At 45.5% G+C, this 23259-nt stretch overlaps 9 protein-coding genes across 9 annotated transcripts; 7 read left to right on the top strand and 2 right to left on the bottom strand.

The window, feature by feature from the left end:
- Window positions 1-2548: 2548 nt before the first annotated feature.
- N7479_000191 (estradiol 17 beta-dehydrogenase) lies at window positions 2549-3673 on the top strand (the record flags this gene model as incomplete). Its single annotated transcript, XM_057247889.1, has 3 exons — window positions 2549-2905; window positions 2974-3475; window positions 3540-3673. 3 exons carry the CDS (start codon window positions 2549-2551, stop codon window positions 3671-3673), a joined length of 993 nt encoding a protein of 330 aa, XP_057112321.1.
- A 4283-nt stretch (window positions 3674-7956) lies between these two features.
- On the top strand, window positions 7957-9174 carry N7479_000190 (putative proline racemase; the record flags this gene model as incomplete). Its single annotated transcript, XM_057247888.1, has 1 exon — window positions 7957-9174. One exon carries the CDS (start codon window positions 7957-7959, stop codon window positions 9172-9174), a length of 1218 nt encoding a protein of 405 aa, XP_057112320.1.
- A 655-nt stretch (window positions 9175-9829) lies between these two features.
- Window positions 9830-10954, bottom strand: N7479_000189 (Mitochondrial carrier protein; the record flags this gene model as incomplete). Its single annotated transcript, XM_057247887.1, has 4 exons — window positions 9830-10214; window positions 10295-10714; window positions 10780-10850; window positions 10907-10954. 4 exons carry the CDS (start codon window positions 10952-10954, stop codon window positions 9830-9832), a joined length of 924 nt encoding a protein of 307 aa, XP_057112319.1.
- Window positions 10955-12284: 1330 nt separating this feature from the next.
- Window positions 12285-13061, top strand: N7479_000188 (DUF3632 domain-containing protein; the record flags this gene model as incomplete). Its single annotated transcript, XM_057247886.1, has 1 exon — window positions 12285-13061. One exon carries the CDS (start codon window positions 12285-12287, stop codon window positions 13059-13061), a length of 777 nt encoding a protein of 258 aa, XP_057112318.1.
- A 1287-nt stretch (window positions 13062-14348) lies between these two features.
- N7479_000187 (Glycoside hydrolase superfamily) lies at window positions 14349-14580 on the top strand (the record flags this gene model as incomplete). Its single annotated transcript, XM_057247885.1, has 2 exons — window positions 14349-14474; window positions 14509-14580. 2 exons carry the CDS (start codon window positions 14349-14351, stop codon window positions 14578-14580), a joined length of 198 nt encoding a protein of 65 aa, XP_057112317.1.
- A 395-nt stretch (window positions 14581-14975) lies between these two features.
- On the top strand, window positions 14976-15282 carry N7479_000186 (uncharacterized protein; the record flags this gene model as incomplete). Its single annotated transcript, XM_057247884.1, has 2 exons — window positions 14976-15195; window positions 15277-15282. Exons 1-2 carry the CDS (start codon window positions 15037-15039, stop codon window positions 15280-15282), a joined length of 165 nt encoding a protein of 54 aa, XP_057112316.1. The 5' UTR covers window positions 14976-15036.
- A 125-nt stretch (window positions 15283-15407) lies between these two features.
- On the top strand, window positions 15408-15796 carry N7479_000185 (uncharacterized protein; the record flags this gene model as incomplete). Its single annotated transcript, XM_057247883.1, has 2 exons — window positions 15408-15540; window positions 15588-15796. The coding sequence occupies 2 exons, from the start codon at window positions 15408-15410 to the stop codon at window positions 15794-15796; spliced, it is 342 nt and encodes a 113-aa protein (XP_057112315.1).
- A 2033-nt stretch (window positions 15797-17829) lies between these two features.
- N7479_000184 (MFS transporter) lies at window positions 17830-19894 on the top strand (the record flags this gene model as incomplete). The annotated part of the gene is made up of 6 exons (XM_057247882.1): window positions 17830-17884; window positions 17961-18151; window positions 18213-18626; window positions 18685-19060; window positions 19128-19175; window positions 19239-19894. The coding sequence occupies 6 exons, from the start codon at window positions 17830-17832 to the stop codon at window positions 19892-19894; spliced, it is 1740 nt and encodes a 579-aa protein (XP_057112314.1).
- Window positions 19895-22134: 2240 nt separating this feature from the next.
- On the bottom strand, window positions 22135-22662 carry N7479_000183 (uncharacterized protein). The gene is made up of 2 exons (XM_057247881.1): window positions 22285-22662; window positions 22135-22232 (listed from the first exon to the last, which is right to left on the bottom strand). Exons 1-2 carry the CDS (start codon window positions 22518-22520, stop codon window positions 22157-22159), a joined length of 312 nt encoding a protein of 103 aa, XP_057112313.1. The 5' UTR covers window positions 22521-22662; the 3' UTR covers window positions 22135-22156.
- Between the last annotated feature and the right edge of the window lie 597 nt (window positions 22663-23259).

The following is a 23259-nucleotide window of genomic DNA, read 5'->3' as shown; positions in this document are numbered from 1 at the left end:
CGAAAAAAACCTTCCTCTATTTTTTTAACTAAACTAGCTAAGGTATATATAACTAGTGGCTTGTCACAGGATGCTGTTCAGGGAATCAAAAAAAGAAAATGCTCACACTCGGAGTCGAACCGAGGATCTCATCATTACTAGTGATGCGCTTTACCACTAAGCCATGCGAGCTGTTGATGTGTGCTCGGAGGTGGAGTGAAAATTTGTTTCCGTTTCAACCAATTGACTTTCTACAGTCATGTGATATTTAAATGACAATCCCGGATTTGAGTACCTAGCCTTATTTTGTATGTACTATGTATTATTGAGACAAGAAATTTGAGAACAACATTTTCTTTTCTTTTGTTTCTCGGGGTATGAAGCCTCTTTTGGATTTATATAAGAATAATCAACCACTAATGCGGCCTTGATATATCTTTTTGATCGTCTTGAGATATTTTGTCTTCCTCTTTAGTTTTACAGCCACAAAGATGAAAAGACAAAAAATGACGACCCGTACAAGTGACCTTTCTACATCAGGGACATATACATATACACCGGATTTGAGGCCGAACGACATGGCTTTCCCTTTCCGTTTTAATGTTCATCCCTTGCCGCTCAAATTTTGCTCACTGAGAACTGGGCATGCCCCTCAGTATTATATAAACATCAAACTCACTCACTGAGCATCATTGGTGTTCGCAGAGGCCAGTGGATGATTACGCGCGAGTCTAGGCGCCAGATTTCTGGTGGGTTCAGTACCAATCGCGAATATGCGACTGTTATTGAAGCTATCTTGGCCACTGGTACTACAATCGCACCAATAGTGCTAGGCGCGAAGGTCCTACTACTACTACGATGGTTCGAGATAGTAGGCGATGAGAGAATCGCTGTTTCGAGACTGGCTATCTTAATAACGTTCTGGCCCTACAGTGGATACAGCTATTCAATAAGCCTACCAAGGATTCGGCTAAGGGTACGCGTCGTATGCTAATTTGTGACCAATTTGGCTCACATCTTACGTACGAATTCGTTCAATACTGCAAGGATCATAGGATTATTCTCTTCTTTCCACCTCCTCATTCTATACATCTTCTTCAACCGCTAGATGTTAGAGTATTTAGCGCATATAAGCACTGGCATAGCGAGTGGGTTTATGATGCTACAGTGAGTGGCTATCAGAAGGTTACTAGGGGCGATTTTCTTGGTGCAATCATGCAGATTCGGTAGAAGACCTACGGCGGGAACCGGTACGGATGTCACCGAAAAGCATGGATAGCGGCAAGCCACCTCCGCCATCTTGACACACAGACCCCCAGCGTGACCGCCAGTATTGATACGTCCAATTACAGGATGCCCCTGACCACGTCTAAGGGGGACTGGAGGAGTGCTGCACACGTGTACATAAGCTAACGTTCATACCGTTCAAATATGACACCAGGATTGCAAACGCAGGGATTGCACCCCTATCTTGGTGATTTTCGCGTTCACATTGCACCTAGAATCCGCAAAAGTTGACTATCATCTTCTCGATTATGGAGTTTAAGGAGACATTTCTCTAATTCCAATATGCGCTACTAGAGGCGATTGAGTCTCGAAAGGATGGTCCCGTCCTACCATCAATCGTGACTCTTAAACAGTCAGCCAAGACATTCCCTGATTCATTGCTACGCACAGGATATGGTCTCAATACCACCGCAAGCCATCTGATAAATGATATCTTGCTAGGCTTCTCCTGCTCGAGTCTTTCTCCACGGTATCATGGCTTTATTACCGGTGGCTGCACACCTATAGCTTTATTGGCAGACAATCTCGTCTCTGCTCTGGACCAAAATGCCTAGGTCCATTTCGCAAGAGACACTCGCCACAGATATTGAGCTCAAGGCCCTGGACTTGCTAAAAGATCTGGTCGGCCTTGACAAAGCCTGGAGAGGGACCTTTTACCTCAGGATCCTCCGTAGGCAATCTTATAGCCATTGTGTGTGGCCGGGAATATGTTCTTGCGAAGAGAGGAGCCATGGGCCTGGGACAATCGGACTGATGGAGGCCTAGCCGGATACTAAAGGACGAAAGAAAGAGAGAAATAAATAAGTTATCAAATTATTTCACTTTACATAGGAATTTATACTATATTGAATAAATATATCTATAAATCAAGTATACTTAGTATTTTCAGTAGAATATACTCTTATACTATATTTATTACTTTAGTTATAGGATCCACTCTTTACTACTCCGTACTGTATAAGCCCATAGGCACATTATGTAGTTGAGCAACTTGCTCATTCTAAAATACACACTCGTTTTACCTCTTGCTCTGTACTAGTACGCGTTTGGTATTAGTTCACATCAGTCCTTGTTGTTCAATAGTTTACTAGTCAGCCCCACCAGCAATCACTTTCCAGCTTTCTAGCTAAAACAGCTTACTGCCCCTAAAAAACCGACATCGACTGCTAGCAATTTAATTGAAATCATTCGTTCTTTAGGATCCGTGCTGCTCATCTATCAGACACCGATCTTGTCGATTCTTGAAAGCCTGGGGTGAGTCTGACTAACTAACCTTGCAACAATGTCGCTGTCGCACTTCTGGGGGCACTTTTTCCCGCCCAAGCCGACTTTCACCGAGGTAAACCTGCCTGCAGACCTACAGGGTAAGGTCTATGTTGTCACTGGCGCCAACAGTGGCATCGGAAAGGACATCGCCCGCCTTCTGTACGCCAAGAACGCAAAGATCTATGTCCTATGTCGCTCTGAGGACAAGGCGCTCAAGGCCATCCAAGACATCGAGAACGCCTTTCCAGACTCAAAGGGAGCTCTGATATTCATCGCCTGCGACCTTTCTGACTTAACAAATGTCAAGACCGCCGCCGACGTCTTCCTTGCCCGCGAACAGCGCCTGGACGTGCTCTTCAATAATGCTGGCGTCGTATGTCTACCACCTCAGCACACCCAGTTCTTTCCCCTTTCGTCATTCTGACTCCTGATTGATGGCAGATGGTTGGCCCGAGCGAGCCCGGCGAGCCTATTCCCGTGACGGCGCAGGGCCACGAGCTCTGCCTGGGCGTCAACTGCGTGGCCACCCACCTACTGACTAAGCTGCTCACGCCGACTCTCGTCGCAACCGACGGTCTGACGCGCATCGTCTGGTATAGCTCGTTCGGCATGGAGATGGGCGCGCACCAGGATGTGGGCATCGCCACCGACAATCTCGACTATCACAAGCCAGAAAAGGAAACCCAGCGCTACATCTTGAGCAAGACGGGTGCCTGGGCTCTGGGCATCGAGCACAACCGCCACTACAGAGCACAAGGCGTCGCTAGCGTGCCTATCGATCCCGGCAACGTCGTCTCCGGCTTGCCGCGCGACCAAGCCCTACATCTGCGTATAGTCGCCAAGCTAGTCTGCTATCCGACTGTGTACGGCGCCTACACGGCTCTCTACGCCGGCTTCTCGCCTGAGGTCGTTTCCGATCAGGCCGACTGGACCAAGGAGTGGGGTGAGTGTGGAACTTCTATAAGACTCCGGGACCGAGACCCCAACTAATAATGTTTGACCCGCAGTTGCTCCGTTTGGACGTATGTTTCCTCTCCGGTCCGATTTGACTAAGGCCACACTGCTTGAGGAAGATGGCGGAAACGGGGGCACAGCCAAGTTCTGGAACTGGTGCGAGGAACAGATCAAAGAGTACCATTAATGGCACGGTGCCAACGGTAGGAGTCCATATCCGCTGGGTGTTGTGATGTGTTCTGAGCATACAGCCCACGGCACGACTGAGCATGTTACAGAGTAGTTTATACCTTCCATATCAGGCATCCTTTCCTCTGTTAGTTAACAATCTGAATGATATCAAGAAGAAAGCATACTTGCATATGTAGACTTTCGTATAACCCATTGGGTTGAAGGTCTCGACCGCAGAACCTAAACCAGACCTAGTGACACCCAGTTTTTATATAAATTAAGTCTTGGCGGTCATAAACTACATACATATTCCGTACATACTACACATAATTAGCGTGTTTGCTTAGTTTGTAACCCAATTCGGGACAATGGGGACCTGAACTGGACGTGTCCACCTGTAAAAAGCGACGCGAGCTAGGGCATACATTCTCAGGTATATGTAAGGGATACATAGTCTTTCGCACGACCCAGTACTAGGTCATTCCATTCACCCCAGAGAAATATAATCGTAATATATGGCACCATCAATACGTATTTACATCGGGACAAATTTTCGAGAAATGGGAGAAGAAATGCAGAGAGAACGGATACATATGAGCGTGTAGAGGCGGTATATGAAGCGGTCTACATCAGTACATTGGTTTGGTCCAATGTATTTCGAAGTCCCACTGTATGGAGCGGGACGGAGAACGGCCAATGAATGAAACTAGCGCCACTTCCCACGACCCACATCAACAAAAAAATATTTGAGAAGTGAAACAAAAGCAAAAAATGCTCACACTCGGAGTCGAACCGAGGATCTCATCATTACTAGTGATGCGCTTTACCACTAAGCCATGCGAGCTGATTGATGCTTGGATCAGCATTTTTGGCTATATGGAGCTCATACATCAACGAAGCACTTTTGTCAACAATCTAGATACCAATTCTGTCTACCACAGCCCCCCACTAGTTAACTAGTTATATGCATGACCTTAGTAATACCCATTGGAATAATTCGATTGGTTATAGTGAGAATACCTGGTGAGGTACCGGCTTCATCGACATAACGGCCGGCGAGACAGGAAACTGGATTCAATGATAGTGGGAAACTTGAGGTTCACGTTCAAGTGGACAAATCTGGTAGAGACAAGCTGAGTTGTTGCCCGCAGAGCCTAGGAGCTTATTGGTTGGGACTTGGTTTGGTTGTAGTGGAAGTATCTGTTCCTATCTGGCCCTTATGCTCTCTACCAAATTGTAGAATAGCTTAAGGGTGTGCCTGATACCAATTTTGTCCCATAATATCTCCTTTGCGACCTGTTAGATTCCATCCTTGGTTTACACTGCCACTTTGCTTTCAATCCATCACGCTATCAAACTTCCTACCTGATACTTTACTATTGAGATGAGGGAAGGCTTATGATTCAATTTCCTCTCCAATAGCAGATGATGGAGGTTATCTCTTTCTAAGGTGCTCAATTTTCTTACGTTGCTATCTGGATGGCTGGATCTTAAACCTATTTTTATGTTTTTGGTCTTTTCTTGTGTCTGCCTTAAGGCCCACCACTGTCAACCCTAAGGGTAAATTCGGCGTTTATATATAGTGTTGGAATTTTCCTCGTATTTCACATGCGGAATTTAGCACAATTTGCAGATAACGAGCGGTTTTAGGCTTTACATCTCTCTCGTTTCATTTTGTATCTGACACCTTCTAAGCGAGATATGTAGACCTCATATGTACTCCGTACATACTATATGTACAACATAGATCCGAAAATATTCAAGTGGATCGACTCCGATCTTTGATTGGTCAATGGCTCACCACATACATCACTGGTTTTTTTTTTTTTTTTTCAGGCAAGGGCATCCAATTTATCCTTCGATGCTACCTACGAACTACTCAATTTTTTAGGGACACTTACTATTCGGAATTCGGACACAAATCTGATGTCAATCTTAGAGCAAATCTAGACAATTCCAACCAATCAACAGCTCGCATGGCTTAGTGGTAAAGCGCATCACTAGTAATGATGAGATCCTCGGTTCGACTCCGAGTGTGAGCATTTTTTGCCTTGTTTGTCTAGGAATGTATCTTGGTTTGCAACAGGGTACTTTTTTTTGGTCTTTCCGCTTCATTCAGCGGATACTGATCACCACGAAGTAAACAAAGCGCCAATTGGGCTTGAGCTGGTTAGTATATACACTGCCTTCAAGTATCCCGAGGTCTGTGGAATGAAGGCCTCAAAAAGTGCATTGATCAATGAGTCGATAGAGGAATGAATATATAAGCGAAGAGCTACTCTACTGGTTGTGGTAGAAAGGATATTAAGATCCTGATGTTTGTTGATTTTAAATTTGGCAGGAATTTTCCTGGGATGTGCCAGCACTGGATCTACTGGAGGCTGGGTCTAGGCAGCTTGGAGGTGATGGTACATACATAATGTATGCTACACATCAGATCGTTGCAGCGCAGGATTGTACATAGGTTAGTCTCTCTAGAATTTGTAATTAGATCAATCTTTTCTTTTTTTTTCTTTCTTACTAATACTATTGCTAAAAGACCTAAAGTAACTATAGCCAAATGTCCTGTCTGTACCATTTACTACGTTAAAAAAATATAAAAAACTAGAGTTTGTCTGCACCCACGCCTATCGAGAAAAAATCCATGAAGGTCGTTTTCGGATTTTCATCGACGAAACTCGATTCACTGGTTGGAATGCAACTCACTGGGTGCTTGAGGTGAGTTGGTAGTAATGATCAGGTCCCGACGTGAGCTATTATGGACCTATGTGCCCATGCCAATCAGCTCAATGACGATACATTCATATATATATAATGTGCGGATTGAAAGTCTATTCATGCACAATTAATCTCATATCCAACACCTAAATAGGCATAGATAGCTTCTTATGTTACAAGAATCAACTACCGTGGACAATTATAACCCTCGAACAAAGCATCTAATTACACAATAATAGCCTACTGTTGTGCCAATATCTCCCGTTGTGGTGGAGAATGACCTAAAAACGACACAAAAACCCCGATACGGAATTTTAAGTGGGTCTTACCATAGAAAAATTTGCATTCGCCTATATCGCACTTTATGACCAAGTCACATATAGTACGGCCGGCTGGCCCAATGGCAAGGCGCTTGACTACGAATCAAGAGATTGCAGGTTCGATCCCTGCGTCGGTCACTATATTTTTGCTTCCTGGCTTTCTTTTTGCTCCATTGTTGACAGAGATGCTGTCAAAATATCTTAGGGTAGAGTGGTGCGGCTGTATGACTACATGTACATTTGTTTTTGCCAGATGGATGGGAGTGATTGCTGAGTCAAGAACAAGGGGAAAAAAGCCTGGGATATGAGCCGTATTTCATTATATTCAGATATGTGGAATATAACAAAAACTCAATGTGGGTTTTATACTATGGTGGCATGGGGTTGAAAATCTTTTCCGTTAGTAGAATTCCAGAAGTCATACCATGAGATGACCCATTGTTGGAATATAACTTCTACGGGGAATTTTTGGCATACCACTACTTTAAACATGTTAATTCCCCATACTCAAATGGCGGGGTTTCCATATCCAAGAAGGGTGGCTAGAGCCATGGGCCACGAGAGGAGTATACTGAAACGAATGTGCTGGAATTTCTAATTCCATTTGTTGAGTGTATATATAATTCAGACATGAGAGCTCGTTGAATCCCATTTTGCTTGCTGTTATTACTGCCAAAGTATTCAGACCTTGTCCGAATTCACAGGGCGTTCTAACATGACAACACAGTATCACGAAGATGGAAAGCTTAACTATCTACATATATAGCTCCGTCCTATGTAGACCAAAGTCGAATCTCTTTCACCCAGCCCTTCATCATATTCAAAACTGTACCAAATAGACGATAACAACGGATACTAAGTATGGTGACCTGCCTACATAGCGATTCATGTATATACTAAAGTGGATTTGGATAGAACCCGATCTGTGAGATAGATCTGCTCTTCAAACTTTCGAGAAACAAACAGAAGACCATGTATATAATCAAGACAAGTAAATAAAAGACGTGTAACAATAAAACACCAAGGAAAATATATGAGCCAAGAACGGTTGGTATCCGCGCCCTTGGTTTGACAAGCGTCCACCTGCCTGTTCAGGTAAAGGATAAGTGGGTATCTAGAAACCTCGGGTCCCCGTTCCGACCTCGAGGGACTATTAGTATAAAGCCATTGAAATCCGCATCTACCAGAGCAAAAAAAAAACTGCCGATAAAGAACAGTCTAAAACCCAAGTTTGCTCCCTAGTTCTACATAACCCCACAAAATGGAAATCCCACAACCCCTCCAAGCTCCAGGCCCCATCAAACCGATAACCTGCGTGGAAATGCACACAGCAGGCGAACCAACACGAATAATCTGGAACGGCATACCACCTCTAACAGGTACACTTCTCGAGCAACGCGCGCAAGCAAAATCCAAGTTTGACGAATTCCGCCGCGTTCTCATGCTCGAACCGCGCGGTCACTATGACATGTACGGTGCGATCTTACGCCCAGAGACTGAGCTTGTCGCCTCCGGAAAAGCACATATAGGCGTTTTGTTTATGCACAATGAAGGGTTCTCGACTATGTGCGGACATGCGACCATCGCACTGGGCCGGTTCCTTGTCGACGTCGACGAGAAGGTATTTCCTCGTCGGAAGGAATTGAAATATGATTCTAAGTCCCGGACAACAACTCTTAATCTGCATGTGCCCTGTGGTGTGGTTGAGGTGACTGTTCCCACATTGGGATCTGGGAAGTCGGATGCGTCAAGGCCTGTTTCGTTTGTATCTGTACCGTCATTTGCTACAGCTATCTCCTTACAGATTCCTCTTCCTGAGAAGTATCGCTGGGCCGAGCTTCACGGAAAAACTGCTGTTACGGCAGATTTTGCTTATGGGGGTGCGTACTATTGTATGATTAGTGCCGAAGAATTGGGATTCCTTAGTGGTCTTGGTGAGATCAGGTTGCAGGATATGGATCATGCGACAAAATTGCTCAAGGAGGCGGTGGTCAGCAATCCAGATTTACAGTATCTCACTCAAGATACTCGAACTGCGGAGGATGGGTTCCTGTACGGGATTATGATCACAGATACGCGATTGGGACATGTTAGTGCAGCGGAGGGGACGGCGGCTGCTCGTGTGCAATTGGATGCTGGTAGTGAGGAGACGGGATTATGTTTCTTTGCGAACCAGCAGATTGACCGGTCTCCCACTGGAAGCTGTGTTGCTGCGAGGGTGGCCCTTGCGCATGCCAAAGGGACTTTGTCTGTGGGCGAGAAAAGGATCTACAACTCTCTGGTGACTCGTGCATATAGAGGTCTTTCTGGATTCGCTGGGTCTGTCTTTGATGATGCTGGCTCAAGTGGAGGAGATCAACGGAGTGTTCGAGTCTGTGTCGAAGGGTATGCGTATTATACCGGATATCATTCATTTGTGGTAGAGAAGGAGGATGGTCTTGGGGTAGATGGATTCTCTATGAGGGACATTGCTTTGTAGTGGCCATCTGAAGTTGTGAAACCTAATTTTTATACCTCTATTTGTCCCTATTGAACATAAATTGAAGTACGCGTGCTTGAACTCTTTGGGGAATGGGCCTTTGGCTAAGCTGGCGACATGGCGCTCTCACAAGCGACACGGCGCCGCCTACCACTGGACCTCCTCTTTTTGGTTATTCTTTTGTCATTGTGAGGCTTACCGTTCGTTTATACCTGTGATTTAGTTTTTTATTTGCTCTCCCTCCACCCCGGATTGTTTGTTCTGGAAGACGTATATGTAGACATAGATGCTCTACCCTCCCCAGACCAACAAGAAAGCCCTCTTCGACAATGACACAACCGGTACTCCGTAGTATCAGACCCAGTCTCATTGCTGATCTCGCAGGTTCCCGCTATCAATCTCAACATGCCTCTTAATATCCGATTGCTTTGAACCTAAGGCGTCAATACGTACATATATATAACCAATAGTCACTACAAATATTGACTACAAAAGAAATGGAAATAGTTGTAAATGTAACAAAAGGCGAGCTTGTTCTTGAAAGGAAATGAGACAAAATAGTGTACATCGTATGTGGGGGATGGACAAGGCATAAACAAAAAGAATTCTAAGGGTAGTCTCTATAATCCTCCCGAGTATATTAGACTCGAGTCCTCTATTTACCGATCTCAACACCGCCAGTGGCACCGAGCATGCGCTTGATGTCACCGTAGATGGCGAACTGACCGGCAGTGATGGAGCCAACCATGAAGAGACGGGCACCAATACCACCGTAAGAGCCACGGATACCGAGCTCCTTGGCGATCTTGATCAGACGGGTGACGGTACCCTCACCAGGAGCACCGGGGGTCTTGTTGATCTTGGAGAGCATGGTGTCGGCGGGCTGGGAGATGATGGCGGCGGCGAGACCAGCGACGAGACCGGAGCCGAGGTTGATACCGGTCTTGCCAGCGTCGGAGAGAGTCTCCTTGTTGACGGTGGCGAGAATGGCCTCGGAGACCTTCTCGAAGACGACGAACTTGGCCATGGTGTAGGGGACCCTGCGGGGGAAGTCAAGTTAGTCGGAATTGCACAGGATAAATACTGAAGCAGAGGAAAAGACAGAGAGAAAAAAACTTACTGCTTGAAGAGAATGGGTCCGAATCCAGAGTAGAAAGCACCAATGCCCTCCTCCTTCATGATACGGGTCATGGCAGGGAGGAGACCGCTGGCGAAAGTGGGCTGGGAGACAAGACGGATACGGGTGGCCTCAAGAGGGCACAGGGCGATATCAGCAATGAACTCAGCGGCACCGGCAGAGGCGAGGTAGACGGCAGTGCGGTTGTTCTTGGCGGTCTCGTAGCCGAGGGCGTTGATAGACTGCTGCTTGAAGAACTCGTATCCACCGAACTTGAAAGCACCCTGGAGGAAGTAACCAGCGGCGGTAGGACCGAAACCAGTCAGGAGAGCGCCAGCACCCTCGTTCTGGATGACCTGGCGGAAACCACCGAGCATACCGCGGTTGTAGGTGACGGGGTCAAGCTGGATACGGGTCTTGACGCTGTAGAGAATCGGATATGAGCGGAAATTCTTCTTCGCGCGCTGGCGGTAGTTTCTGAAACTTACACATCGAGAGGAGTAGCAGCACCGTGGGTGATGGCGCAGCACATGGCACCTGCGAAAGCGAAGCGAGAGTACTGGAAGTAATCGAGTCAGTTAAGAAGCATTGTGGAATTTCAGAATTAACGCATACCAAGTTAAGAGGGCTCATCTCCTCCTTGGGGGCGGTAGGGGCAGCCATTTTGATGGATGTAACGTAAAGAAAAACGTTAAGAGAGGAGAGGTTGGAAGAATTGAAGCCTTTTGGAGTGAAAGAGAAGAAGAAAGGATTTGAAAGGGATGGGGCCGCCGAACCCGAAAACTTTTCGCAGCCAATGCGGGAGCCACTCGGCAGCAGCCACTAACCTCCGATCGCCCGGTCAACCGCATAGCTTTTCGTTCGCAATCATTTTTACATGGTCAATTGTTATTATAATCTATCTACCAATTTCAATTGAAGGTCGAGGTCGACTATTATACTTCATTCTAGATGTTGGTGGTTGGAATCCGTTGCCGGGAATAGGCGGGATTAGGAACTGTAAAAAAGGGTTTGATAGCCCTGGAGGGCCGCATTTCAAGCTAGTTTTCGACATTGAATTTATCCAGAGCTCAGCAATAGAATTGATGTTGAACTGTTTGTATAGTATGTACAATAATAATTTCAAAAGATTGCAATATCAGACCCACGTTGGAACTGGAAGATTGCGCACCAGCCACACACATCTTTCCCTACGTCACAGTGGACACGTATTTAATCTGACATGATAAGGTAGACTTTTGCGGCCATTATGGCCTATTATTCATACATCCTGGTATACTTCCAAGGAATCTTGGGACTACGTGGTTTATAAAGGAATATTTTAGATGATTGCCTAGCAGAAAATAATTAGGCGTCCGGTTATTTATGATACGATCATATTTTGATATACTATCTGGCCTATGATTGAAGGTATCTACGTCATTGATTGGATACAGACGGAGTAGGAGTTGTAGGTAAAATTGAGATTGAAAAAGAAAAGACAATATATATATATACAAGTGTCGGCCACTTGGGAGGTAAGGAGGTATGATCGTTTAGCCTGTAGTATTGTATCTGCACTTTTTTGGTGCCTTCTCAGAGCGCCTTTTTCATGTTTTATCTTTTAAGCCGCAAGGGCTAAAATAAAAAACAATTCAAGAAGAGCCGAGGGTCTAAATTGATTTCCTATTAACAGAACTAAGAAACTTCAAAACTGTATGTTGCCATGGCCCTAAACCCATGCCGTAGGGCCTTGGCGTGCTTACCTACATAGGTACCTAGGTAGGACTATCAACTCACTAAAATGTTAGGTGAAGCTACTTTGTATGCAACGTTGGAAATCAGAACCAATAAGATTGGCAGATAAAGGCCACGAGGCCACAATAGAAGATATCCAGGATGATAAGAGACAATTAAATCCCTGGAATTTGGATCTAGAAAATTATAACATCACATCACTACAGCTGCTGTTTATCATATACAAAAACCTATTTCTGATCAACCATCTCCTAAAATGGCCTCAATTACAGATGATATTTTTGCCCCTCAACTTGCCATTCTGGAAGACCTGTTCAGCGACAGTGTATCTGCACAGCAAGCGGCTGAATATTTGGCTTCAATCTCATTGGCAGACGACCTAGAGCCCGAGGGGGGAATTACCAGTTTATGGAGATTGATATTCAAGTGTGCATACAAATTCCCCGAGCACCATGATAAACTCGCCAATATGCTAGTTCGACTCTCAAAACTTCCGAACGCGAAATCATCAAACGGAGAGTCAATTTTGCTCTACAATATGCAAGTCTGGAAGGACCTACCGATGCTTGGCTGGCAGGTCCGCGATGAGTGGAATGCAACCGTACCTGCTGGACCTCCTGAATCTCGTCAAAATGCAATCTCGCGAATTATAAATAGGGACAAATTCACTGCAGGTTTGATGGCGACAAAAGAACCTGTTTTTGCATACTCGTGGTTTGCATTGATTACCCTGCGCGACACATTGGAGACACCAGAGCAATCTTCTGCAAGGAATTTAGAAGCCTTAATTCCTGCTGCTGCCGCGTGGATCAGTATTCTCGGTGCAGAAATCTATCAGTGGAATGAAGAGTTTGATGGTGCCCTCGGAAGAGGAGGCCCGCTCTGGAAAGGTCAACATGGGTTTTGTAAGGAGAGATGGCAGTTTTGGAAGGAAAGGTTTGGGGAGTTGGCTGTAATCGAAGTTGAGATTGGAGACGAAGTGAGAACGGCAGCAAAGAACGCGAAGCAGATCATGGAAGAGGTTGAGAAGTGAAACATGAAGTGGAAATTCTGTCACAACTTTGTCAATATAGAAGATTTCAAGGACTTTGTCTATTTTATGCAATGGAGATCATAAATTTATGAAAAAGGTCAGTAGGCTGCAATAGTAATCTGCCTTACACAAGCCACATCTCCACTGCGGACACGTATTTACAACCTTGGAATTTATTTATTACCTTGCTATTTTGAGGCATTTCCAAATTCGGCGCTTTCATTAGTCATTTTACATCTACTTTGTAGATGGATCGCCGCCTTTCCACGAATCAAAAGAGCCCAGTTTTCTCTACTCAGTCAGATAGCCGTGTAATTGGCTACATTTGTCCATATTTCCCATGATAAATGTGAGTACATACTGTATGTACTCCCTAGACACCACGAATCTTCCCTGCTTCACATATATCGATCCATGCGTCAAATTCATGACACTGATTCAATGGATCGCATTGACCATTTGACAAATCTCATTTAGCGGTGGCGGTGGGCGTATGTATGACCTAGGATAGTTGACACAGTGTAGCTGCGACAGCCTGCACAAATAAGCCTCTACGAATAGTCAAATAAATGAACTCTCTGTTCATATCGATAGGAAAATTTAAGTGAAGCATTTATATTATCTTTCAAAACTAGACCGTGTTTGCTTCTCCAACCCAATGAGCAGATCTTTAAATCTTTACTAGCCAATGTATCTTACACAGCAGGTTGTGCCAGTATCACTCGTCAGTTCCGCTCAACGCTGATTTTTGGAGCCCATGATATATTTAAAGATTGCAGGATGACGTTATTCCTTCTACATAGGCCACTGAGATCTGAACTGGTCTAGAATCATACACGGTAAAATGCTGTCATTCCTAAGCTGCTGTTTGAAGATCCGGAGAAGAGTCAACAAGTGGCGAGAGATTGAAGGTCCTTAAATTCCTTATCCTCGTGCATTTCCTACTACGGGCTAAAAATCTCGAGATTGAGCAGATGCTGTTGAAGTTGCTGAAAAGCAGTCGTCGTGGTCTCTCCTCGAAAATACACTCATGATACAGGGCTTGAATGGCATGTGTCGGTCAACCAACGCTATTGACAGCGCCTCCGTAAGGCACTCCCCGATTTGAAAGACATTGGAGTCGATAACATCTGGATTCCGCCTGGGTGCAAGGGGATGAACCCATATGGAATTGGGCACGATATCTACGATCTGTATGATCTCGTCGAATTCGACTAGAAAGGAACTAGAGCCACGCGATGGGGCCCAAAGGAAGGCCCGCAGAGCATGGTACGGGCGGCACAAAACATGGACATTGGAATTTACTGGGATACTGTTTTAAACCACAAGGCTGAGGCTGATTCTTCAATCGAGAATTTCACAGTTGTTAAGATGGACACAGAAGGTGATTTTCCCCCTAGTGACAGAGAGAAAGTTAGAGAGCTTAAATATATCAATAATTTTGCAGATTAGAATAATGGGGTATCTCGACGTCGAAGATCGCCGGTTGGGTCAGGTTCGACTTTCTGGGACGTGGTGAGAAGTACAGCCCCATGAAATATCATTGGGAACATTTTACTGGTGTTGACTGGGACAATACGAGCAAGCAGCATGCAATATACAAGATACCGGGAATCAAGATGGGCGAGGGATGTGAGTGAAGAGCACGGAAACGATGACTATCTGATGTTCGCCGATCTCGATCATTCCCATCCAGAAGTTCGAGCTGATATACAACATATTGAAATGGGGGGAGTGGATTGGCACCGAACTACTAATCAGTGCAATGCAAATCGATGCAACAAAACATTATTCCGCCTCTTTCCAGAAAGAATTCATGACGCATTATGCGCAATATGGTTGGCGCTGATTACTTCTTCGTTGGAGAGTACTGGAGAGGGGAGATGGGTCTACTTCTGGGAGATCTCAAACTAGTGGATTATGGGGCCTCCTTGTTCGATGTGCTACTTTGGGCCGGTTTGCAGCTATCTCCAAGATGGCAGGTGGTGATCTACGGAAGATCTTCAAAGGCACGTTGGTAGAACAGATGCCGTCGCATGCAGTTATCCCACGGGAAATGATTGCCACCGACATCACTTTCATCATCAGACTTTTGTTGACAATCATGATATGGGATGTCGAAGATCCTCTGCATGTATTTAGTAGAGCTTACAATCCTACAGCAACATGGGAAATTATTAGAGGTGAGATATACTCAACTTTTAGCATTATGCAGCCCTGAAATGTGGATGATAATTAGGGTCCTGACCGACTATCATTGCACCATTTTTCAAACCTTTCGCATATTCTTTAATGCTCCTTCGAAGCCAAGGGTGACCGTGCATTTTCTATGGAGATCTCTATGGAATGGCGGTGGACCCGAACCCCAGCTTGGGCTCTCATGCAGCGGAAAACTTCCCAACCTCACGCGTGCCTAAGAACTATATGTACATGGGGAATAATGAAACACCTTTAATAGACGACGAAACTGCATTAGTCGGTATAGTTTCCTTGGGCTGTGCATCAGTCGTTCATACAATTATACAGGATTCGTGCGCCATAAGAACTATAAACACCAATTCGGTCTTGCCTGCATCCTTAACAATGGTGGCGCTTCCTACAAGCGCATGTTTGTTAGTCCCATATATGCCGGGCAATTGTGGATAGATACCCTCGGCTGGCGAAATGAGACGGTACTCATTAAGAACCGCGGCTATGGAAATTTCCCAGTTGCTGCTATGTGTGCTAATGTCTAGGTGAAATTTCGAGCCGAGGGAAGAAATGAAATAATCGGCCTTTGTAAGTTCCATCTACCGAGAGTATCCATTTTGATATATCAGATATTGAAATGATAACAAGTCATTTTATTTTAGCAACAAAAACACATACAATCTCTGAGAATTTAAGTGGCAGAGGATGGTGATCATCCATGGATAGATACCCATTTATACTGAGCTTTCATACATAATTGTGCTCGTTGAAAATTGAGTCATGATACGGAGTACATTGCTGCCGGAATTGGGCAGGATAGAAGGTGTTTTTTTGGCCATTTTGAGGATCCAATTGTAGACTTCTCCCCTTGGTACATTATTCATTTTGCAGATCTGTCTCTCCCCTGGAAATAGGAATTTAAACATTTATCGAATGTTCCGGTGCTCGGGTGATGCCTTGTTGGCTATGTACATCGATGCAGTACCTGGGCATGGCGTGTTATAGTCGCATATTTAATAAATTTAGAACGAACATATTATTAGCTCAGCATACGTCTTTTTAGGTGTCTTGGTTCTTTTCCCCTTTCTTAGTATTGTAGCTAGAAAGATGGTTGGAAATGGATAGTAGCAAACCATACAGTGACAGTGAAAAGCATAGTTTCTACCAAATGACTTCCCAATATACAAAATGCGACATTTGGATTATTACGATAGATAGATCTATGGTAGTAGATCTGTAGATGTTGTTAATAGTTGCTCGATGATTTTCTGCCGGGTGAAAACCGTTGTCCAATGTGCTGTGCCGCTTTAGTCCTGTACCTGTGGACGCAAAATGGTGCGTCAGGCATCACTAAACCCCGGAATCACCTGGACAAAAATATTTGATGCACACACATACACATAGCACTCAATTTATTTCCAAAAAATATTGTCAGGCTTTCTGTCTGCAGGAGACTCTTCCAGATTCTGTTCTCATGACTATGTGGGCGGTCATGGCAGATCGGCTTTCTGGCCGATCCCGTAAGCACGCAACCGGAAATGATCCCGGGGAATTTTAGCTTGACCGACACCAGCCCAATCCCCGAAAAGTGAGTGGCCCAAGGCTTACATATCGAAAGAGACGGCATCCATACCCCTGAAACGGCGTCTTTTGTTTAGTCTACGGAGGATGTGGAGCGCTTTCGGATCCATTCCCCGAGAACAAAAAAGTCGAGCCCACGTTGTGTGGAATACCCGTTCCCGTTGTCTCCAGCATTGGCGTTCCCGCTACTCCGTACTCCTTATATGTAGTCACATAGTACTAAAATCTGGCCCTAGCTTGATCGGGTCAACTATGCTGCGCAAGTTACGCATATCATGGGAACAAGTGCTCATCATCCTAGTTGAATGCGCCCCATTGGTCCTGACTTACGTGACAAGGAAAGCTACCTGGCGCAATTGCTAATGCAAGACCAATCGATTGATCGCCAGGGTCTTGGCCCCCATCACGCTGAATAATTCAATATTGAAATGAGTAACTAGATGCATGCGGATCGAGATATTTGCCTGAAATTCTGTAAGGATGGGCTTTATTTAGTCCTTCGTAGTTTCGCAAGCGGGCGTGTGCTACGAAGTAGCCGAACATGGGTTATGAAAATCGGTCTTCTATGCGAGATCCCATGTGATATTTTATAGAGTCGCATTTCTGGTTGCCACTTTAGCAATCTGCAGCTTCTTAGCTTCTGTTTTTCGCCCAAACAGTTGGGGAGAAGCCGTTCTACCCGAGCCACGCCTACCGATCAACACCACCAAATACCCAGTTTGACAGGGAAGACTAGTCTTTTCTCGCCGTATTTTCCAAAAGCGTCGCGTACAAACCCTCGATTTGTCAAAATTAGGGCGCGTACTATCAGAGATTGCTTTATGGATGTGGAGCCGAATCCACATGAAACGCTTTTATTTCTCTGAGTCAAACATCCACTATCACTGTGTGGGGTTAAGGATTTTTTCAACATTGAATCCTTTATAACTATTGCGTCCCACCTGGGTCTTCATCTAGCGTACCAATTGTTGATTTTTGTTGAACGAAGGTCGTCAAGATGTCAGACGATGTGGCTGCCAAGGAAAATTTGCAGAAGGCCATCTCAACAACGGGTCAGTCGCCTACCCTCTTTGTCGATGCTTTTTATGTTGTATCTTAGGAGCTTAAAATACTGAAACTGTTGTATAGAGCACGTAGTGGCTTCTTCAAACGAGTCACATCACTTCCACGGCTCCGAAGATCAAGACTCAGATGTCGACCATGAGCCCATCCAAGAACGCTATGGAAACCCATCATACTCTAGATTCCGCAAAGTGGCCTCCAAAACGATTGTTTCATTCGGGCCTAATGACCCAGAAAACCCTGTTAACTGGAGAGCGGTATGTGGGATAGTGTCTCATACAAGCAAGACGAAGAAAAGAGTACTGATGTGTCCAATAGAGGAGGAAGTTCCTTGTTCTAGCATCTGGTGTCATGCAGGTCATGAACAGTACTATCGGCTCGTCAATTTGTAGCAACGCCATCCCCCAGATTGCCGAAGAATTCCACATTACCAACGAAACAGTCCTTGTCTTGCCAATCTCCATCTTTCTCATCGGATACATTTTAGGACCGTTGCTATGGGGCCCTAGCTCTGAGTACTTTGGCCGGAAGCCCCCTTTGCTCATCGCCTATGTTTTATTCATGATATTCACACTGGCGTGCGCTGTCGCAGATTCATATGCCTCTTTGCTTATCTTCCGATTATTCAATGGCATGGTTGCGTCGGCGCCTATCGCTACTGTCGGCGGATTATTCGCTGACGTTCATGACGATCCAACACTGCGAGGTCGCCTGATGGCTTATTTCATGGCTGTAAGCTTACCGCAAACATTGAAATGGGGTCTTTGGGTGACAGCTAATTTGTCAATAGTGTACAACCTTCGGGCCAATAATTGGCCCTTGGGTGTCTGGTTTCGTGGCAGTTGTCAGCTGGCGTTGGTGCTTTTGGATTGGACTCATTTTGTCAGGCGCTAGCTTGCCATTGGTTATCTTCATGCCCGAAACCTATGCCCCGGTCATTCTAAAGCGTCGTGCACACAAGCTACGCAAAGACACCGGCAATTCAAGCATCGTTTCGCCATTGGATGTTCAGAGTCGCAATGTGCGAGAAATGCTTATCATCACCATCTCACGACCCTTCCGCATGATTATACATGAGTATATCGTTTCTCTGAGTTCGCTGTATCTTGCTCTGGCATATGCAATCTTTTACCTCTACTTCGAGGCATATCCAATCATCTTCCAAGGTCAGTGGCCTATCCCAGCTAGCGTATGCAAAAACCCGTCAGAGAAATTCTAACGAAAATCACGCAGGTGTCTACAAAATGAGCCCTGGTGTGTCTGGATTGATGTTTCTACCCAGTAAGTTCATCTATATGGCCATTTCTCTAAACCGAAAAGAAGTAACGTCTAAAATTCACGCAGTCGGCATCGGCGCCATCCTTGCCTGTGGCGTCTTCATCTGGTACGATGGTTACCTAGCACGAGCGAAGGCCCGCAACGCCAGCTGGGCATTCATTGAGGAATACCGCAGACTCCCCCTCGCCTGCATTGGTGGGCCACTATACGTGATCTCCCTCTTCTGGATAGGCTGGACAGCCTCGCCAAACATCCACTGGGTCGTACCTTTCCTTTCCGGCATTCCCTTCGGAATGGGCTACCTATTAATTTTCATGGCTATGCTGAACTACCTGACCGATGCGTACGAGACACTCTCTGCCAGCGCACAGTCTGCTGCAAGCTGCACACGCAGCATCTTGGGAGCTGTGCTCCCGCTCGCAGCTAAGCCGATGTTCAACCGGCTCGGCGTGCCTTGGGCTTGCAGTTTGATTGCCTTTCTCAGTCTGGGTGTCTCGATAATTCCGTTTGGTTTCATTCGCTACGGCGACCGCATCAGAGCAAACAGCAAGTTCTGCCAGGAACTCAAGCGCATCAAGGAGGCTGAGCGGTTGGAGTTGGAGAGAGAGGAACGTCTCGCGAATGGTGATGATACCCTTGAGCCTATCCCGTCCCGCAATACTGGGATTTCGATGACAAGGATCGATACTGCTCGTACGGATAAAGCGTCGATTATTTGTTGAAGATGGTAAGCGAGATTGTGTATCTGAGACTAAGTGCCTTCTCACTTTTCTCGGCGAGTATATTTTCTTCTCGCGTGTTGGGACATTTGCTCCTCTTTGCTTGGTTCTTCTGGTTTTTCTTTCGATTTCATCGATTTGGCGATTCAAAAGTTCTCTTTTTCTTTTCACGAGGCAACACGACCATATACTTATTCTCTAATGTTTAAGAAGCACAGGACCCCCACTAGCTGTTTCGAACCACGCTCCTGGGAACAGGAGAAAAAACATACAGGCGCCTACATTTTTTTTTTACGTTTGCTTTTTGTTCCCGATGTCTCAGTATACTTTTTACCGGGGACCAGAGATTACATCGGGCGAGCGTTCCTTCATACCCAGATTGATTGTGATATCTTCCATTAGGAGACCCCGGAAATAAAATTTAGTCTAGTCTAATGAATGTTACTGCTTTTCTTTGACATATTCTCGCTTCAATTCAAATTTTCAACATTGTGTAATCCCAAAGCCATCGCCACAAGCTGCTATGATTAATCCGAAAAAGGTTCCAAGACACAGCTGGATAGTCGCCATTGAATAGGCGGGGGATATCACAGACCACTGCCGATTTTGGTTTTGGTATTGGTTTTTATTTCCAAGCAGAGAACTGGCACCTACGTGATTTTCTAAATAGCCAAATTTGATCCTATATTTTCCGGCGAACTGCTAACATTCTATCGCACCAATAAAAGGAAGAAATAACCCAAATTTACATCTGGACTACCAAAAGTACGTATCAAGGGCGGATAGGCGGTCAACTATATTGTTGTCACAATCATCATAAACCAACTAACTTCATTATTCAAGCCATATATCATTAACTGTGTAAACAAAAAAGAAAGAACACTCCGATAGGGGGAATCGAACCCCCGGCTGCCGTGTGAGAGACGGCGATGTTAGCCACTACACCATATCGGATATAGTATGAAGATTTTTGGTCCACTTGCACATCTCTGGCCTAGCGCTCTTGGCTTTGTGCATGCCCATGCGTAGTTCTATATAGTCCCCTGTCCTCCCCCCAACCAACCCACCGTCTCAAATTTTCTTCTTCTTCGCCCTCCTCTTCTCTGGTCTCTGCAGATCAGGCATTTTTGCTATTGAATTGGATCACCGAGCTCTTGAGCTCCGCCACCCCCTTTTCCCTGTATGACTCGTCATAACCCTTTCGTGACTTTCCCTCGTCCCTCGCTGCTTTCTTGGGCTCCCACCTCGTTCCTGATCAAGTGCTTTCTCTGAGGCTCTGACGATAGCCCCGGAATTTTCAGTCCTCATGTAACTAACTGTCCGTCAGTCGTTCATAATCCCGTTATCGACGTCCCTTCCGCTCTCTCTGGACAGTCGCCTACGCGAGAGGGCCTACAAACCGCAGGATACAAATAATGTTTTTACACGGCCCTGTTGTACTTGAGTAATAGTTAGCGCTTGCTTTGTTTACGTTATGACCGAAATCCAACGTGGCTTATCTGACCAATCGAACTGCCCCAGCCGTCGTTCCCCGCCTTAGACGGGAGACGAAACGAGTGCAGGGCACCAGGACAGAGAGAGGCCTCCTCGTTATCACCAGTGCATGTGACGCCGATAATACAGCAGTAGGCCTATTTCTGGGGACCTCCATCTCTACACCAATCAAACACGATGCCGACCGAGGGTTGCGTTGACAAGGCGACTTCGGTGAACAGAGGCCGCGCATTCCTCGACAAGCATACCGTGCATGTACCACTAAGGATATGATCGCCATAGATTAAAGCCCCTTAACTATACTTGGTGTTTGGTATTCGATGTTTGTGATATTTTGTGAAATGAGAAGGAGTTGAGCCTGATACTAATGGCGTTTTTGACTTAGACCCCCGACTCCCAATTTGGACTCGAAGAAATCAAAAACGAGTCAGACCTGATTCCATGTTAGAACAATCTAGATATCCCTACCAGAATTTCACAGGGCATGGACCTCGGGACCCATGTCCACTTCGTAGTGTACTACCCAGCAGCCCAGGGATTATTGAACACATGGATGAGTCCTATCTAGGTACAGGTACTAACCGGCCCCTGCTACTGTTTAAAGTGGGAATCACAGCCTCTGAGCTTTACGTTGAACAATCTTGTGTAACGAATGCAGAGAACATCCTGAAGTCAATCTCATTTGAAGATCATTTACTAGTTTCAAGTTTCGAAGGCCGATACAATGAAGTCTATCGAATCCCCTTCACCCTCCGTATGTATAAGCAATGCTTATTTGAGTGTGAATTTCTCACTATATCCAATTGGTCCTGTACCGTGAATAGTCCATGCGACCAACCAAACATCACTGCGCAAGCCAGATCAGTATCACTCTCATTCAAGCAGGTGATCACTTTTACCCTGGCTCAAGATTCACGTCTCTCGGTAATCTAACACTAGCCTTCTCCGGATCGGCATCAACGAGATCAATCCACTCAAAATTTTTGAAGTCTCGGGTAAGGGTGAGGCCAATTTTTGGCGTGTCGAGTCTCCATGTCACGTCCCAATTCCGATGCGATTTTATAGTTGGCGTATCGACGACAACCGCAATCACCGCGGGCGCAAGAGTGAGGATAGAGAGTAGTGGGAGATGCATATTTGGATATTGAAGACCGGGTAAGTGAAAGAGAAGATTATGTTGAGCTACTCGTTGAAGCGGAGCAGAGGAGGCTCTTATAGTAGTCGTTCAATAAGAAGGGTTAGCAAAGACCTCGTTCTCATCCGTGCATCTCCATGAATTATTGCGGGGTATAGTTCCACCAAATGGTCTGAAATTATCGAGATATAGGATTTCACGGTGCAAAATAGTCAATATTAGCGAGTCTGCATGGATTGTGTGATTCTTTCTGCACTCTCATCTGCAACGACGCCCGATTAAGGTCATGATGACGATTGAGCATGGGTAGATAGAAAGATCTTGACCTATCGTGCATTTATAAAATGTCGGCTGTTATACTCGTATACTGATTCTGGTCCTGCTGAGACATAGCATGCGGTCCACTTTCGGCATGTATAATACGGATTGCACAAAACGAGAAAAGAATACCTGACACAAACTCTTCGAAGGCTTTTTTTGGTACTTGTCAAATACGCTCTTACTTCGAGAAAAGGCCTTGGAGAAAGGTGAGTTCTACTCCGCCGAGTGGGAACCTATTCTTTTGCCAACAAAGAAAATGGTATACATGTGCTTCAGAGACCAAGCCACTAGTTGTGCCACCAACATGTGACGTGATGAGAAAGCCCCTTACTGCTTCTCAGGGTCTTGTTGCTGCCGGTGAAAGTATAGCCGATAGGTTAGTGCACCTCAGGTCTTACATATACGAGGCCAAGACCGC

The sequence above is a fragment of the Penicillium vulpinum genome (assembly GCF_028829585.1).
Source record: "Penicillium vulpinum strain IBT 29486 chromosome Unknown utg000001l_segment0_segment0, whole genome shotgun sequence".
Taxonomy (NCBI): domain Eukaryota; kingdom Fungi; phylum Ascomycota; class Eurotiomycetes; order Eurotiales; family Aspergillaceae; genus Penicillium; species Penicillium vulpinum.
The sequence above is the reverse complement of the archived record's forward strand: the minus strand, read 5'-3'. Positions and strand labels throughout refer to the sequence as shown.

What these genes read in the sequence shown, in the direction of transcription:
- N7479_000183 (XM_057247881.1), bottom strand. Translation starts at nt 22,520, where the DNA reads ATGCATCTCCCACTACTCTCTATCCTCACTCTTGCGCCCGCGGTGATT. An exon ending in GACGTGAATCTTGAGCCAGG is followed by an intron (nt 22,233 to 22,284) that starts GTAAAAGTGATC and finishes TGGCTTGCGCAG; the next exon opens with TGATGTTTGGTTGGTCGCAT.